General features: G+C 39.2%; 3 protein-coding genes across 3 annotated transcripts; 2 read left to right on the top strand and 1 right to left on the bottom strand.

Moving 5' to 3' along the window:
• Positions 1-3283: 3283 nt before the first annotated feature.
• On the top strand, positions 3284-5760 carry LOC121774910 (chitin-inducible gibberellin-responsive protein 1-like). Its single transcript, XM_042171814.1, has 2 exons — positions 3284-3364; positions 3758-5760. Exon 2 carries the CDS (start codon positions 3858-3860, stop codon positions 5598-5600), a length of 1743 nt encoding a protein of 580 aa, XP_042027748.1. The 5' UTR covers positions 3284-3364; positions 3758-3857; the 3' UTR covers positions 5601-5760.
• Positions 5761-8440: 2680 nt separating this feature from the next.
• LOC121773900 (organic cation/carnitine transporter 4-like) lies at positions 8441-12391 on the top strand. The gene is made up of 2 exons (XM_042170823.1): positions 8441-8910; positions 11184-12391. Exons 1-2 carry the CDS (start codon positions 8532-8534, stop codon positions 12341-12343), a joined length of 1539 nt encoding a protein of 512 aa, XP_042026757.1. The 5' UTR covers positions 8441-8531; the 3' UTR covers positions 12344-12391.
• Positions 12392-12562: 171 nt separating this feature from the next.
• Positions 12563-14140, bottom strand: LOC121775197 (60S ribosomal protein L8-like). Its single transcript, XM_042172230.1, has 2 exons — positions 13658-14140; positions 12563-13043 (listed from the first exon to the last, which is right to left on the bottom strand). The coding sequence occupies exons 1-2, from the start codon at positions 14095-14097 to the stop codon at positions 12701-12703; spliced, it is 783 nt and encodes a 260-aa protein (XP_042028164.1). The 5' UTR covers positions 14098-14140; the 3' UTR covers positions 12563-12700.
• Positions 14141-14421: the final 281 nt, after the last annotated feature.

Genomic DNA, 14421 nt, shown 5'->3' with positions numbered 1-14421 from the left:
GAAATGAAAGTAGAGAGAGAAACTCGTTAAAACAAGTAGTGCGAATGAAATGAAGTTCAACGAGCCGTATATATAGAGTTAAAAAAATAAAAAATCGGGACATCCGTCGTGGCACCTCAATGGCGGACGTCCCGACGGACGTCGCTGGAAGGCAGTGGACGTCCGCATCCGTCTCTTCTCGCCTAATGGCGGACGTCCCGCGTGGACATCTGGCACGCCGGTCCGACGGTCCGGCGGGAAGTCCGCCATTGCGAATGCTCTAACATCACATGTGCACCGACCGACAAATTCTTCTATTACTTCTTTACCACTCTCTAACTCTATAGTGTTTCAGTAAATAATAAAATTTTGGGCACCATTCTTTTTTCTGCAAATCGATCCAGTCTTAAAAAATAAGTTTTTTTCTCAATATTTCAATATAGTTCCATCTTTTGCAAGATAATTTTATTTACCATGAACCCATATAAAAAAGGGGAAAATCCACAACTTATCATTAAACTCGAAAATAAGAGCGTCCTATACAAATGCTAATTCCAACCATTGCAACAGAAATACTACTTATAATTAATTCTTTAAAAGGAAATGAGTTAGAATTAGATTAATATGAATTAAGTAATTATAGTTGGACTACAATTGCATTAATTCATGAGCCCAACAATCATAGAACACAAGTGACTTTTCAATTGCCTGACTCTTCTTCTACTTGATAATAACTATTTATTCTTCATTGTGGAGAATAAGAGAAGAGGTGATTAAGTGAAATTAGAAAGAACAGAAGAGTCACAATACAAATACTACGTAAAGTTTTGTAGAGAGATTTCCTAGTTTTCTTCTACATAGCAATTGTACTAGGATAGTTCCTGCATCGGATTGAATTGTACGTGGAACTCGATAGTAGTGGATTCAATCTGCAGGATTCAATCAATCGAAGAAAACAACACAACAAGTAAGATTTTGTTTCGTTGTGTTTTACATGCTCAACTTGCAATATGGTTATAAATCTAGATCTGTTATTATTGTATGCTATTTCAACTGCGCTCATTATAGGATTATAATTTACAAGAATTCCTAACATTCTTGATATATATATATATATATATATATATATATATATATATGGGAGCGTTATTCTCCTATTCATCCTTTAGATCCTTTATTCTTCTTAATATGAGCCGTTAGATCTCATTCATCAACGATCCAGATGATCTGCATTATTACACTATAATGGTGCATTATTAGTCGGTGTGCATTATTCAACTGAAAATATGCATTATTACACAATAATGGTGCATTATTAGTCAGTGTGCATTATTCAACGGATCCTTTTTCCTTCTTAATATTACGCATTAGATCTAAGGCATCAATGGATCAGATTGATTCTATAAAACTGGTTCCGTGTTGCATTATAGAAGGTGGTTGTATGCATTACAGGGTTATTATTGACATTTGACGGAAAAGTAACTGCCACATTTTGGTATCTGCGAATAATGCACCACATGGTCACGAGTAATGCATATAATTGACTATATAATGCACAATATGTGAACTGCAATGCATACGAATAAGATGTACCATGTTATGATGTTTGGACACACGTTTCTTGTTTCCCCTAAGGGTTTAATAAGCTTAGGGGCTAGGGTATAGTACGTAGACACGTATGTAATCTTCACATGATAACGAGTAATGGATATAATTGACTATATAATGCACAATTTGTGAACTGCAATGCATACGAACAAGATGTGATGTGTTATGATGTTTGACACACGTTTCTTGTTTCCCCTAAGGGTTTAATAAGCTTAGGGGCTAGGGTATAGTACGTACGCATTAATAACAAATTATAAAACGATACGAATAATTCACCAAATTGTCACGAGTAATGGATGTTATTAACTATATTATGCACAATATGTGAACTGCAATGCATACGAATAAGAAGTACCATGTTATGATGTTTGACACACGTTTCTTGTTTCCCCTAAGGGTTTAATAAGCTTAGGGGCTAGGGTATAGTACGTAGACATTACTAACAAATTGTTGTTATTGGAATATACGTATGTGCATTATTTGGTTTAGGTAGTGCATTATGTAGCTGTTAATTGTCATTATCTCAGTATATTATGCATTATTAGAGGTATTGTGTATATGGGTTAATCAACGGATTGAAGATTACATACGTGCATTTAGTAATGTCTACGTACTATACCCTAGCCCCTAAGCTTATTAAACCCTTAGGGGAAACAAGAAACGTGTGTCAAACATCATAACATGGTACATCTTATTCGTATGCATTGCAGTTCACATATTGTGCATTATATAGTTAATAACATCCATTACTCGTGACAATTTGGTGAATTATTCGTATCGTTTTATAATTTGTTATTAATGCGTACGTACTATACCCTAGCCCCTAAGCTTATTAAACCCTTAGGGGAAACAAGAAACGTGTGTCAAACATCATAACACAACACATCTTGTTCGTATGCATTGCAGTTCACAAATTGTGCATTATATAGTCAAATATATCCATTACTCGTTACCATGTGAAGATTACATACATGTCTACGTACTATACCCTAGCCCCTAAGCTTATTAAACCCTTAGGGGAAACAAGAAACGTGTGTCAAACATCATAACACAACACATCTTGTTCGTATGCATTGCAGTTCACATATTGTGCATTATATAGGCAATTATATGCATTACTCGTGACCATGTGGTGCATTATTCGTAGCGGTTTCCAGCCATTATTAGATTACTATTGTACCCTTATAATGCACAAAATAGGACAAATAATGCAACACGGGATTAATTACCCAATGTTGATCTTGACCGTCCATTTCTCTAATCTAATGGCTGATATTAAGAAGGAAAAAGGAGGAAATATAGGAAAAGGAAATGAATACATCCCTATATATATATATATATATATATACTCCATGTATGTTGTGGAGAGTATTTATTAATTACTCTATATATCTTGTATTTAAAATAATAGTAGTAGTAGTACTAATTAAAAGACATAGGAGTAATAAATACTAGTAGTAACAAAGCTATAAGCAAAGGAGAGTGGAAGAACACGTTAGTTGACTAAACGTTGAACGTGTGGACGGCGAGAACGCCATCCATAATTCGTCAGCCATGCCGTCAACATAAATCCGAATCCGACACTCCCAGTCAGCCACCGTTACCGTCACCGTTAACTTCTTCCTTGTTTCCGCTCACCATCTCTCCTACTCCTATATATATACTCTCCTCCTCCCGTCAGCTCATTCTTTCGACTCTATCTTAAAACATTTTCTCTCTTCTTCAAACTCCCGTCAACTGAAAATTTCTAAAATCCCATCTCCACACACAATATCAGGTAACCTTCACACATTTTCTCGCATTTGTTGTTTCATTTGCTCGCTGTTTGATTCAATTTCATCATCAATTGTAGTTTTTTTTTTTACGTTTCGCTTTTTTTTTTGTTTGAGGAGAACGAAAAACAAGAAGGGATATTGTGTTTTTGATTTGATTGGAGCTTTTCTAGATCTTCAATTACATGTTTTGTGTAATAAATTAATGATGTTTTTGATTTGGGGTTTGGTGTTTTTCTGATATGGGGTCTCTATTTTTTCACTCAATTAGTAGAAAGTTTGAATCTTGTGTTGATTTATGAAGAGGAATTTTGTTGGGATTTTGTGTAGATAAAATTGGGATTTAAGTCATTTCCTTTTTCATGTGAATGATATTTATGGGTTCTCTTCTTTTTCAGGTGGATAATTTGAGGGAATTAATTACCTTTTAAAGTTGTATTTTTGGTAAAGAGTTGGAAATCTGCTTGAGATTTTAGAAGCAAATGCTTGTTGTTGAGAATGGGCTCTGGTTATCATGGATATAGTGAAGCAGACTTATCATCCTACTCTTCATATCCTACTGGTTCCTCTATACCAACAAGGCTGTTCGAATCTCTGAAGTTCGAGTCACGAAGCTCGCCCAACTCGCCTTTAGCCTCTCTCGTCGAGGCCGACTCTGTCGCCACCGGGTATAGTGATAGTCAGGAGCGGTTTAGTCCGTCAGGTTACCTCTCTGAGGCCACTCATTCGTCCGACTCTTCAGTGGATTACTGCGTCAACTTGCATCACTCGAGGCCCTTTCCCTCCGGCCACCAGGAGAGCCCGTCCGTTGCCTCGGCTTTCCACTCAAATGCAAGTAGCAATCGCAGCATAGAACACGCGTTGCTGGAACTGGAGAGCGCTCTTATGGACGAGGAGGTTGTGAAATCAGAGCCGTGTTTGGGGGGAAACAGTAACCGGCAGTCGCAGACGCCCGAGCAGAGGGCGGGATCATGGCAGGAGGAGGCGCAGGGGTCTCGTTCGTATGTGTCTGGATCGCCTCGTGATTCTTGGATGGCTGCCTCGGTGAATGATGGCGTTTACGAAGAGAATCGTACGGGGAGAGGGATGGAGGATTTCGCGTTGCAAGGGTTTCCCCCGAATGATCTGAAAGGGCTGTTGATGGCATGTGCCAGAGCACTCCATGAGAACAGATTGGAGGACTTTGAGAAGCTCGTGGAGCGTGCTCGTGGTGCTGTGTCGATCAGCGGAGAGCCGATACAGCGCCTAGGCGCGTACTTGGTGGAAGGGCTGGTCGCACGGAGAGAGTCATCTGGCACGAACATCTACCGCGCCCTGAAATGCAACGAGCCGGAGAGCAAGGACTTGCTCTCGTATATGCACATTCTGTACGAGATATGCCCGTATCTGAAATTCGGGTACATGGCCGCGAACGGGGCGATAGCCAAGGCGTGCAAGAACGAGGATCGTATCCACATTATCGATTTCCAGATCTCGCAAGGCACACAGTGGATGACTCTCTTGCAAGCGCTTGCTGCCCGGCCTAGCGGCCCTCCGCACATCCGTATCACCGGGATAGACGATCCGGTCTCGAAGCACGCCCGTGGGGATGGTCTATCCGCGGTGGAGAGGCGCCTCGCCGCCATCTCGGAGAAGTTCAACATCCCTGTCGAGTTCCACGCGGTCCCGGTTTTCGCCCCGGACATCACGAAAGAGATGCTGGACGTCCGGCCCGGGGAAGGCCTCGCGGTGAACTTCCCGCTGCAGCTCCACCACACTCCCGACGAGAGTGTCGACGTGTCGAACCCGAGGGACGGGCTGCTGAGGATGGTGAGGTCACTGAACCCGAAGGTGGTGACTCTGGTGGAGCAGGAGTCGAACACGAACACGGCCTCGTTCCCGACGAGGTTCAAGGAGACGCTCGACTACTACTCGGCCATGTTCGAGTCGATAGACGTGACGATGCCGAGGGACAGGAGGGAGCGGATCAACGTGGAGCAGCAGTGCCTGGCGAGGGACATCGTGAACATTGTGGCGTGCGAGGGGAGGGAGCGGGTGGAGCGGCACGAGCTGTTCGGGAAGTGGAGGCTGCGGTTTACGATGGCCGGATTCCGGCAGTATCCGCTGAGCTCTTATGTGAATTCTGTGATTAGGGGATTGTTGAGATGCTACTCGGAGCATTACACTTTAGTGGAGAAGGATGGAGCTATGTTGTTAGGGTGGAAAGACCGGAATTTAGTGTCGGCGTCGGCTTGGCACTGAGAATGAATGGGAAACCATTATTGATCCTCTACGAAAATTACGAAGGTTTCGTTTTCTAGGATTTGGATGATGATGTTGTGGTCTTAGTTAATGATACATCAATAATATGTGTACTTGTAATATTTTTTCAATTCTATAGTGAGTTCATTCTTTTTAATAATTTTATCGTCTCATTTTATATTTTTATGTATAGATTCTTCACCAAGTTTCGATTTTGATGTGAGTTTTATTCTTTTTATGTTTGAACCAGCAGTTGATCAGCGGTTCCAGTTCCATTTCCATGGTAAACGGAGGAAGAAATCACAATGGAAGCAACAATTGATAGCTGATTGATTAGCTATGAATAACTACATTGACTATGAATAACTACAAGTGATTCAGTACATGGACGGACACACACAAGGAGAGGGTAGGGCTTAAGCCCTTAACGAAAAAGGATATTTTTTATTTTTTCTACTACCGTTTTTTTTTTAAATTTTAAAATTATCTTAAGCCCTTACTAAGTGATTGCTTTTGAAGATAAATTACTAAAAGTTGAATGAATAGAGGGGCTAAAATTAAAAAGTTACAGAGCAAAATAAAAAATTATGACTGTCATGCTTCTTAGGAAGAAGACTGACTTAGAAAATGTTACTTATATAACATTATTATATTATAAATACTCACAAAAGTGCTGAGTACTTATACTTTAAAAAGCGTGCCAAGACCCTTTTATTATTTCAAAATAGAATTGCATTGATTATGTTAAGTACTGCACTAATAGAGGCATGTAATTTGCGTCGGCAAAATTAAATTCATAACTTAATTTTCTAAAAAGAATCTCAATAACTTAGTCTATTTTGCAGCGTATTAATTCGTTAGATAAGTTTTCGCTACGTATTATTCTTTTCTCTTTAGTTCAATAATGCAAAATCTTAATTTTTGTTTACAATTCGTTGCGTTGAAAAATTGTAAATATGAAAAAAACACGGTTTGTATTGTTAAATATATATATGATTTTGTGATAAAATAATTGAATTTTGTCAACTCCATTTGAGTTTAAGATATTTGGAGTAGAGAATTTTTTTTGAACTTTGAGTTTGAACCGTTTGAGTTAAATAACTTGAATTTGTTTTCCATGCTATTTGTCTGCGTCTATAGCTATTGCATTGCAATATTTTAATTTATGCATTGGTTTAGTTTCATGTATAAAATATTTATGCTTTTTATAGTTATTGATTTTTTTGCACGATTGTTGTTTTTCATATTTATAATATAATACTCCCTCCGTCTCAACTAAGTTGAGTCGTATTACTCTTTGGGATGTTCCAATTAAGTTGAGTAATTTCCTTAACAAAAATTAAAACATCCAAACATTCATACTTTGTTCCACTATCTACGTGCCCAAAAGTTATATATCAACTTAGTTAGAACAGAGAGAGTATAATACAAAATCTATATATCGTGGAGCTCTTACAGAAAAAATTTTCTGCGTCCGCCCCTGAATTCAGTATATACGAAACCTTATCCATTTAGAATAGAAGCGACAAAGAAATCCCGAGATTATTCTATTCTAAAGACATAGATAAAATATGTTGTGAATGAGATAGAATACAAGAGTTTGGCTGGCGGATTGATTGCCGAAGAGGGCGAGGGCTTCCTCGAGCTATGTGCTGGACTTCGGGTTTTGGGTCCTGCTTGGTTGCGGGTTAGATGGAGATATGGGTTGCATAGTGTTGGAATGGGGCAGATGGTCGATAGTGGGACCCACAAGAATGTATTTTTTTTCCTTTTTTATCCATCCCGCAAGAATATGCATTATCTAATTTTGGAAAGTATTTTTCTCTAATGAGGATTAACTCATTCTACACTAACAATACTTTAATTATTTTTTCTCTCTATATCTCTCTTACTTTACTAATTTACATTAAAATTCGTGCTGAACCCAAAATACATATTCTCGGGAGACCAAGGGAGTATTCCTTTATTCAAATCATTTTCTTTTGTATAGAATTAAATATTTTGGATAGTTTCTTTTTGACACTTTTTAGTTGTCTTATAATATGATCTATGAATATAATTTGTGATCTATAATGAAAGTCCCCCACTTGCCAATTGACAAACTAAGATATCAAATTGATACATCCCTTTTCCCAATCAAATGTGGAATATTCGGTATGAAGTACTCAACTTTATCTCCATTCTTACTGCATTTTGTTTTAATCCATAACCAATTTTGACTTTAATAGAGTTTGTACACATCCATGACAGGTAAAGTAGGCGGTCAAGATTTTCTTTAAACAAAATTAGCAAATCGAACTGCTATGATCCCTCCACGTGTCCATTATAGCCATCCATATTAATCTAATGACATCCCATTGGTGAAAAAAAAACGAGCCGAAAAAAAATGTCACGCAATTGTTATTAGTTGATAGTGATACTCCTATTATTTGTGAATCACTTGATTTTGTTTGATTGGTAAAATTTGACAGTCAGTAGCTAATCACAATTTGCAAAAATGAGATAAAATAATAAAAAAATACAAATTTTTACAATTGTTATTAACTAGATAATTATCCTGACCATCAAATTTTTATTCCAATCTATCGTCGAGATCCAATTTACTACTCATATATTAATCACTCCCTTTATCTTATTTTAGGAGTCTCAATCACTTTTCTATACTCATTTTATAAAAATGATAATTCTTTTTAATATTATTTTCTTTTATTTTATTATTTTTTTAGTTTAACTATTTATTATTATTTTTATAAAATGAACGGAGAAAAATGACTGAAACTCTTAAAGTGTAAGGGAGGGAGTATATATCTATTTACAACTGTGATGGGATACACGTACAATTAGTATCTTTCTTATAGTATATTCCCACATTCAAAATCTCAATTCCTATCCACAGCCACCGCTCCTAAACTCAAAATCAAAATAAAAAAAATGTCAAAAAACTCGGCACCGGAGGCGGGGCTTCAGTCGCCGTTGCTGGCGGCGGAGACGGAGAGATTATGCATGGACGATATGCTGAAAAAGCACTGCGGCGAGTTCGGGCGGTGGCAGCTGCGGCACTTTGTCTTAACCAGCATGGCGTGGGCGCTGGAGGCGTTCCACACCATGGTGGTGATATTCGCCGACCGCGAGCCGGTGTGGCGGTGCGTCGGCGGCAGCGGGGATTGCGACGTGTGCGGGATGGAGGGTGGCACGTGGGAGTGGGTGGAGGGGAAGGGGAGCTCGACGGTGGCGGAGTTTGGATTGATTTGTGGGGAGAAGTATAAGGTGGGGTTGGTTCAGGCCTTGTTCTTCGCCGGATGTATGATCGGTATGTTTTTCCGGCTGTTTTTTTTTATTTGGTAATGATGATTTATATATAGTACTTTCTCCGTTTTATAGGAGTGGCGATGTTTCTTTTAGGCACGAGATTTAAAAAAATTATATAAAATAAAATAAGTAATAGGATATGAAGAAGATAGAAAGACTGGAAAAAAAAAGGTCAGAAATAGGCAAGAAAGAAATGCGTTAACTTTTACTTAAAAACGTCCTTTATATGACATATTAACGGTGAAGTGACTAGTATTCAGTACTCCATTTAATATATTTGATTTTACATTTGGTTTTATTAATAAAAAATTGATTAAGTTTGAGATGAAATAGCTATACCAACATGATGAAGTGACGAGTATTCAGTACTCCATTTAATATTATTTGATTTTACATTTTGTTTTATTAATAAAAAATTGATTAAGTTTGTGATGAAATAGCTACATTAAGAAAATAGTATTAGTACTATATAGATTTGTAGTAAGAGTACTCTATTGTATTTAATTGACATGGTCAGAGTTTGGTACTCGATGGACAAGTGAATCATGTCATCATGTGTAGGGGAAATTTTATTTAATGTGTTGGGTTTGGTGCTTTGTTAAAAAAGGTTATCTCTTTGGAAAGTCATTTCTTGGAATATTTATATATTTAGGTTGATTAACAATTGCTTATAACGTTCTAATAATGTTAAGATTTTAAGTTTGTTTTCTAGTCTATCTTAGGTATATTAGTGAAACTCAAAAGGTTGTTAATGTATTAATTTATGAGATAATAGATTCAAGATAAATGTGTAAAATAGAAGATATAATGCTTAATTATGCACAATAAATGTGTGAAGGGTAGGGATGTCAATATAGTCTGCAACCCGTGGGCTGGTCTGAATAACCCGCCAAATTTATAGGGTTAGGGTTGGAAATTTCTAACCTGATAAAATCAAAACCCGATTACCCTGCTCCCGATTAACCCGCAACCCGTTAGCGACAGACCCGAAAACCCGATAAAATTTTTATTATTCTATTTTTTAACTAAAAAAATAACATTCAATTTTATATTAAATATACAAATTATATATTGAATTTTTATTAATATATTAATTGATAAATACATTAAAAAAATTCAAATTCACTAAAAAAAATATTTAAATTTCTAAAACATGCATTAAAATTTCATGAAATATCTAAAATATTAGTATTTGATCTTGTTTATGATTGAGTTTAAGCATATATCTCAAATATATCATAATTAAATGTTTTCCATTGTATAAATATAAATAATATTAATAGTTATTTATTGGATTGATCGCATGTTAATATTATCGACAGTAACCCAATTAACCCGCTGAGCTAGCCCGAAACCCGAGCTTTTAGGGTTAGGGTTGAACTTTTATAACCCGAAAGAAATCACAACCCGATTAGCCCGCAACCCGATTGACCCGCAACCCGAATAGGGTTGACCCGAAACCCGACGGACTGACCCGATTGACAAACGGTAGGAATCTAGAGATATGTTTCATATTTTGGCATTTTATGCAATCAATTTATTGATAGTATAGATTATGTTTAACAATTGGAAGAGATGTCCATAATAGTTTGACTTAGTATAGATTATTTTCATATTAATCTTTCGGTAAATATTAAATTAATTTGCATATTAATCTCATTCAATATAATAATAGCAGTAAAATAAATGAAAAAGTAAATCGAGGCTTTTGATGAAGGCATCCATATCCCTCTGTAACGACTGTCCTCATTTTATTGGACCCAATTTTCGAAATTGTGACACCTATCATAGTATTGAAAAATAAAATTCGCCAAGTGAATTCATGTAGCAAAGTTAGATCAGGTAATCCCTTTTCCACGTGAAAATTTAAATCGAAATTATAGCTAGCGTGTAGAAATTGAATAGCTTTAGTAGTGTTCATCTTTAAAGCTTCTCACTTTGTACTAATACTAGTAGTATATTCTAACTTTTGCTTTTTCTTACATAGGATATTTAATTATGTGACCTTACTTTACTACTTTAATATTGCTATTTATTTCGACTTTTTATTGATTTTTATCAAGGTAAAATATATATGGATGTGGAAAGTAGTGCTGAGTATAGTAGCAATATACTCCGTATATGGAACGTATTCATAATCAATTAAATTATCCCATATTTGTTTTTTGGAGAGAGCTTGTGTATACCTCCGCCATAACTAAATCTAGTGAAAATTTACTACTATTATTTTGCAACTATAGTGTATTAATTACAATGTGAATTTAATTTGGTCAGGTGCTGGAGTATTTGGACACCTCTCCGACTCAAGATTGGGAAGGAAAGGCTCCTTAGTAATTGTTTGCATACTGAATGCCATCTCCGGTTGCCTGACCGCCCTCTCCCCGACCTACCCCGTCTACGCGGCCTTCCGCCTCCTCACGGGTTTCAGCACGGGCGGGGTTGGCCTCTGCGCCTTCGTCCTCGCCACCGAGCCCGTGGGCCCCACCCGCCGCGGCGCTGCCGGCATGTCCACCTTCTACTTCTTCTCGGGCGGGATCGCCGCCCTCGCCGGCATCGCCTACATCTTCCCGACGTGGCGGGCCCTCTACATTGCCACGTCCGTCCCCTCCGTCCTATTCCTCGTCTTCGTCCTCCCCTTTGTCTCTGAGTCCCCGCGCTGGCACCTCGTCCGGGGCGAGGTTGGGCCTGCCATGCAGACCATGCGCGCCATCGCGCGGTCCAACGGGCGGGACCTGCCCAAGACGGCCCTCCTCGCCTTGGACGAGGAGACCGGTCAACATAAGTGCACGTCCACTAAGGAAGCTGCCATAATCACAGGATCCTTAGTGGACGTGCTGCGGACCCCACTAACGCGGGCCCGCCTCTTCCTCGCCGTAGCGATCAACTTCTTCTGCTCCGTCGTGTACTACGGGCTGAGCCTCAACGTGGTGAACCTCGGCACCAACCTCCACCTCAACGTGTTCCTCAACGCGGTGGCGGAGATCCCGGCGTTCCTCCTCACGGCGTTGTTACTCGACACTTTCGGCCGGAAGCCACTGAGCATCGGGACGCAGTGGTTCAGCGGCGCGTTCTGCCTTGTGGGGGGGATGATGACGGCGTACGGCGCGTGGAAGACGGTGAGGATGGTGTGTGGGATTCTCGGGATATTCGGGATGGCGGGAACATATAACTTGCTGTTTATCTACACGGTGGAGCTGTTTCCGACGGTGGTGAGGAACGCGGCGCTGGGGTGCGCGACGCAGGCGGCGCAGATGGGGGCGATACTGGCACCATTCGTGGTGGTGATGGGGGAGAGGGTGCCGTTTCTAGTGTTCGGAGTGTGCGGGTTGGCAGGAGGGACGCTGGCGTTTTTGTTGCCGGAGACTTTGAATCGGCCGTTGTATGATACCATGGCCGGGATGGAAGAGGGAGAAGGTGCCGCTCTATTGAGTTGATTTTGTTTAAATATATGCTTTGGATGATAATTAATTTCAAGTATTCATTTTGGGAACGAAGAATGAGGTTTTTTGCGTTATAAAAAAGATCACTTCTTTACAAGCTATGGCTTTAATATTGACATTGATTAATTTTGAGGACTATACTTATTTGTATTAATTGATACAGAACTGAATAATGCAAACAAAATTAAACAGAATAAATGAAATCCAACCAAATAAAGGAGCAATTATTAGAATAATAGAACTCAATAATCCAAACAAAATTTAGTATGCCATAAACAAAACGTTGCATTTCAACAACCAAATTCCGATTCAAATTCAATATAGATAAAAAAGAAAACAAGATTAAAATACTTAAGCCTTATCAGCCTTAGCAGCTGTAGCAGCAGCTTGCCCTCTGAGACGACCAGTTCTTCTGGCAGCAATAAGACCAACCTTTTGGCCGGGTGGTGCATCACGACGAACAGTACTGGCGTGACCAATATGTTGATGGTTACCTCCACCATGAGGATGCTCCACGGGATTCATAGCAACACCACGAACCTTGGGCCATGAATTTCTCTTCACTCTGAACTTGTGATAGGCGTTTCCAGCCTTCAACATCGGCTTCTCAGTTCTCCCACCTCCGGCAACCTGCCCAACCATGGCACGGCAGCCACTTGGCACAATCTTCTTTGCTCCGGAAGGGAGCTTCACCCTGCAGGAATAACAGATTTCTCAATGAAGTGGATCTTTTAATGCGAGCACCAACAACACATTAGGAGAATTGGGTGACAAATGACGATTACAAAGCAAGATTCATAAGAACTAAACAGAAAACAGGAACAATAATTGAGTATAAACTAAAATAAACAGCCAAACTATGAATTCAGTAATGATACCAATCATAATATAGCATTTTGTAGAGTACAAATGAAACTTGATTGTTACAACATCTAATGCATATTAAATTAACATTACCAAATCTAATGAAATCAAAATGTCAAAACCTTCAAAATCTCAAACTGATGATGACATAACCACTTGAAGATATAAACTTGAAAACAACAGCATACCCAAGTATCCAATTACAGCAAAATCAATAATAGCAAGCTAATCAATTCTGCATTAATATCACACCTTAGTATCAATTCCAGCTTAATAAATCAGTAATAGCAAGGTGAACAGATATATAAACAAAAAAACATAGAGAAATCTTCACAACAACGGATTGAATCATTGGAAAATAGAAAGCAAATCAGTTTTTTAAAGGGCATCATACTGATACTTGTCAATAGCTGAGCCAAATCAAACAATCGGCGAGAAATTTACCTTGTGGTTCCGTTATCGAGGTTGTGAGAGATGACAATCGCATAATCCCCAGAAGCCCTAGCGAAAACGCCGCGATCTCCAACGTGATGTTCCACGTTGCAAACGACAGCTCCCTCGGGAATGGATCTGAGAGGCAACACGTTTCCGACGACGAGATTCGCCTTCTTCCCGCAGTACACGAACTGACCGGTGTACATGCCCTCGGCGGCGACGAAGAGCTCCTTCTGGTGCTGGAACCGGAAGGGGTGGCGGAAGGTCACGCGAGCGAGGGGCGCGCCGCGGCCGGGATCGTGGATTATTTCGGTGACGACGCCCTTGAGGTAGCCGTTGCGCTCGCCGAAGTCGAGGGAGCGGAAGCGCGCCGGGCCCTTGCGGTGGTGCGTGTGGGATTTGAAGACGGAGCCAGCTCCCTTACGCTGAGCTCTGATCACACGTCCCATTGTGCTGGTGTATGAGTGTGTGAAGGGAGGAGGAGAGCGGTGTGGTGGATATAGATATAGGGATTTAGGGTTTGGGTGAAATTAGGGTTTCCCAATTGCTTCGTTTTGGGAGATGGTCACATTTGGGCCTAGCCCAATGTTTTGTTTGAATTGGGCTCGTGCTATAGTTAAGCAATTGTTATGTATTGAATTGATGAATTTTAAAAGATTAGGATAATTCGATCATTAACAAACCAATTTATGATATTCTGTCCATAAATTTAAATCATTATCTTTAGGCAATATATAAAATATTGAAGAAAAATTTAAATTATAGTTTAAATC

This window comes from Salvia splendens, chromosome 17 (assembly GCF_004379255.2).
Source record: "Salvia splendens isolate huo1 chromosome 17, SspV2, whole genome shotgun sequence".
NCBI lineage: Eukaryota > Viridiplantae > Streptophyta > Magnoliopsida > Lamiales > Lamiaceae > Salvia > Salvia splendens.
Note: the sequence above shows the minus strand (reverse complement) of the source record. Positions and strands in the feature narration are given on the sequence as shown.

What these genes read in the sequence shown, in the direction of transcription:
- LOC121773900 (XM_042170823.1), top strand. Translation starts at nt 8,532, where the DNA reads ATGTCAAAAAACTCGGCACCGGAGGCGGGGCTTCAGTCGCCGTTGCTG. An exon ending in CTTCGCCGGATGTATGATCG is followed by an intron (nt 8,911 to 11,183) that starts GTATGTTTTTCC and finishes TAATTTGGTCAG; the next exon opens with GTGCTGGAGTATTTGGACAC.
- LOC121775197 (XM_042172230.1), bottom strand. Translation starts at nt 14,097, where the DNA reads ATGGGACGTGTGATCAGAGCTCAGCGTAAGGGAGCTGGCTCCGTCTTC. An exon ending in CTCGATAACGGAACCACAAG is followed by an intron (nt 13,044 to 13,657) that starts GTAAATTTCTCG and finishes TTATTCCTGCAG; the next exon opens with GGTGAAGCTCCCTTCCGGAG.
- LOC121774910 (XM_042171814.1), top strand. Translation starts at nt 3,858, where the DNA reads ATGGGCTCTGGTTATCATGGATATAGTGAAGCAGACTTATCATCCTAC.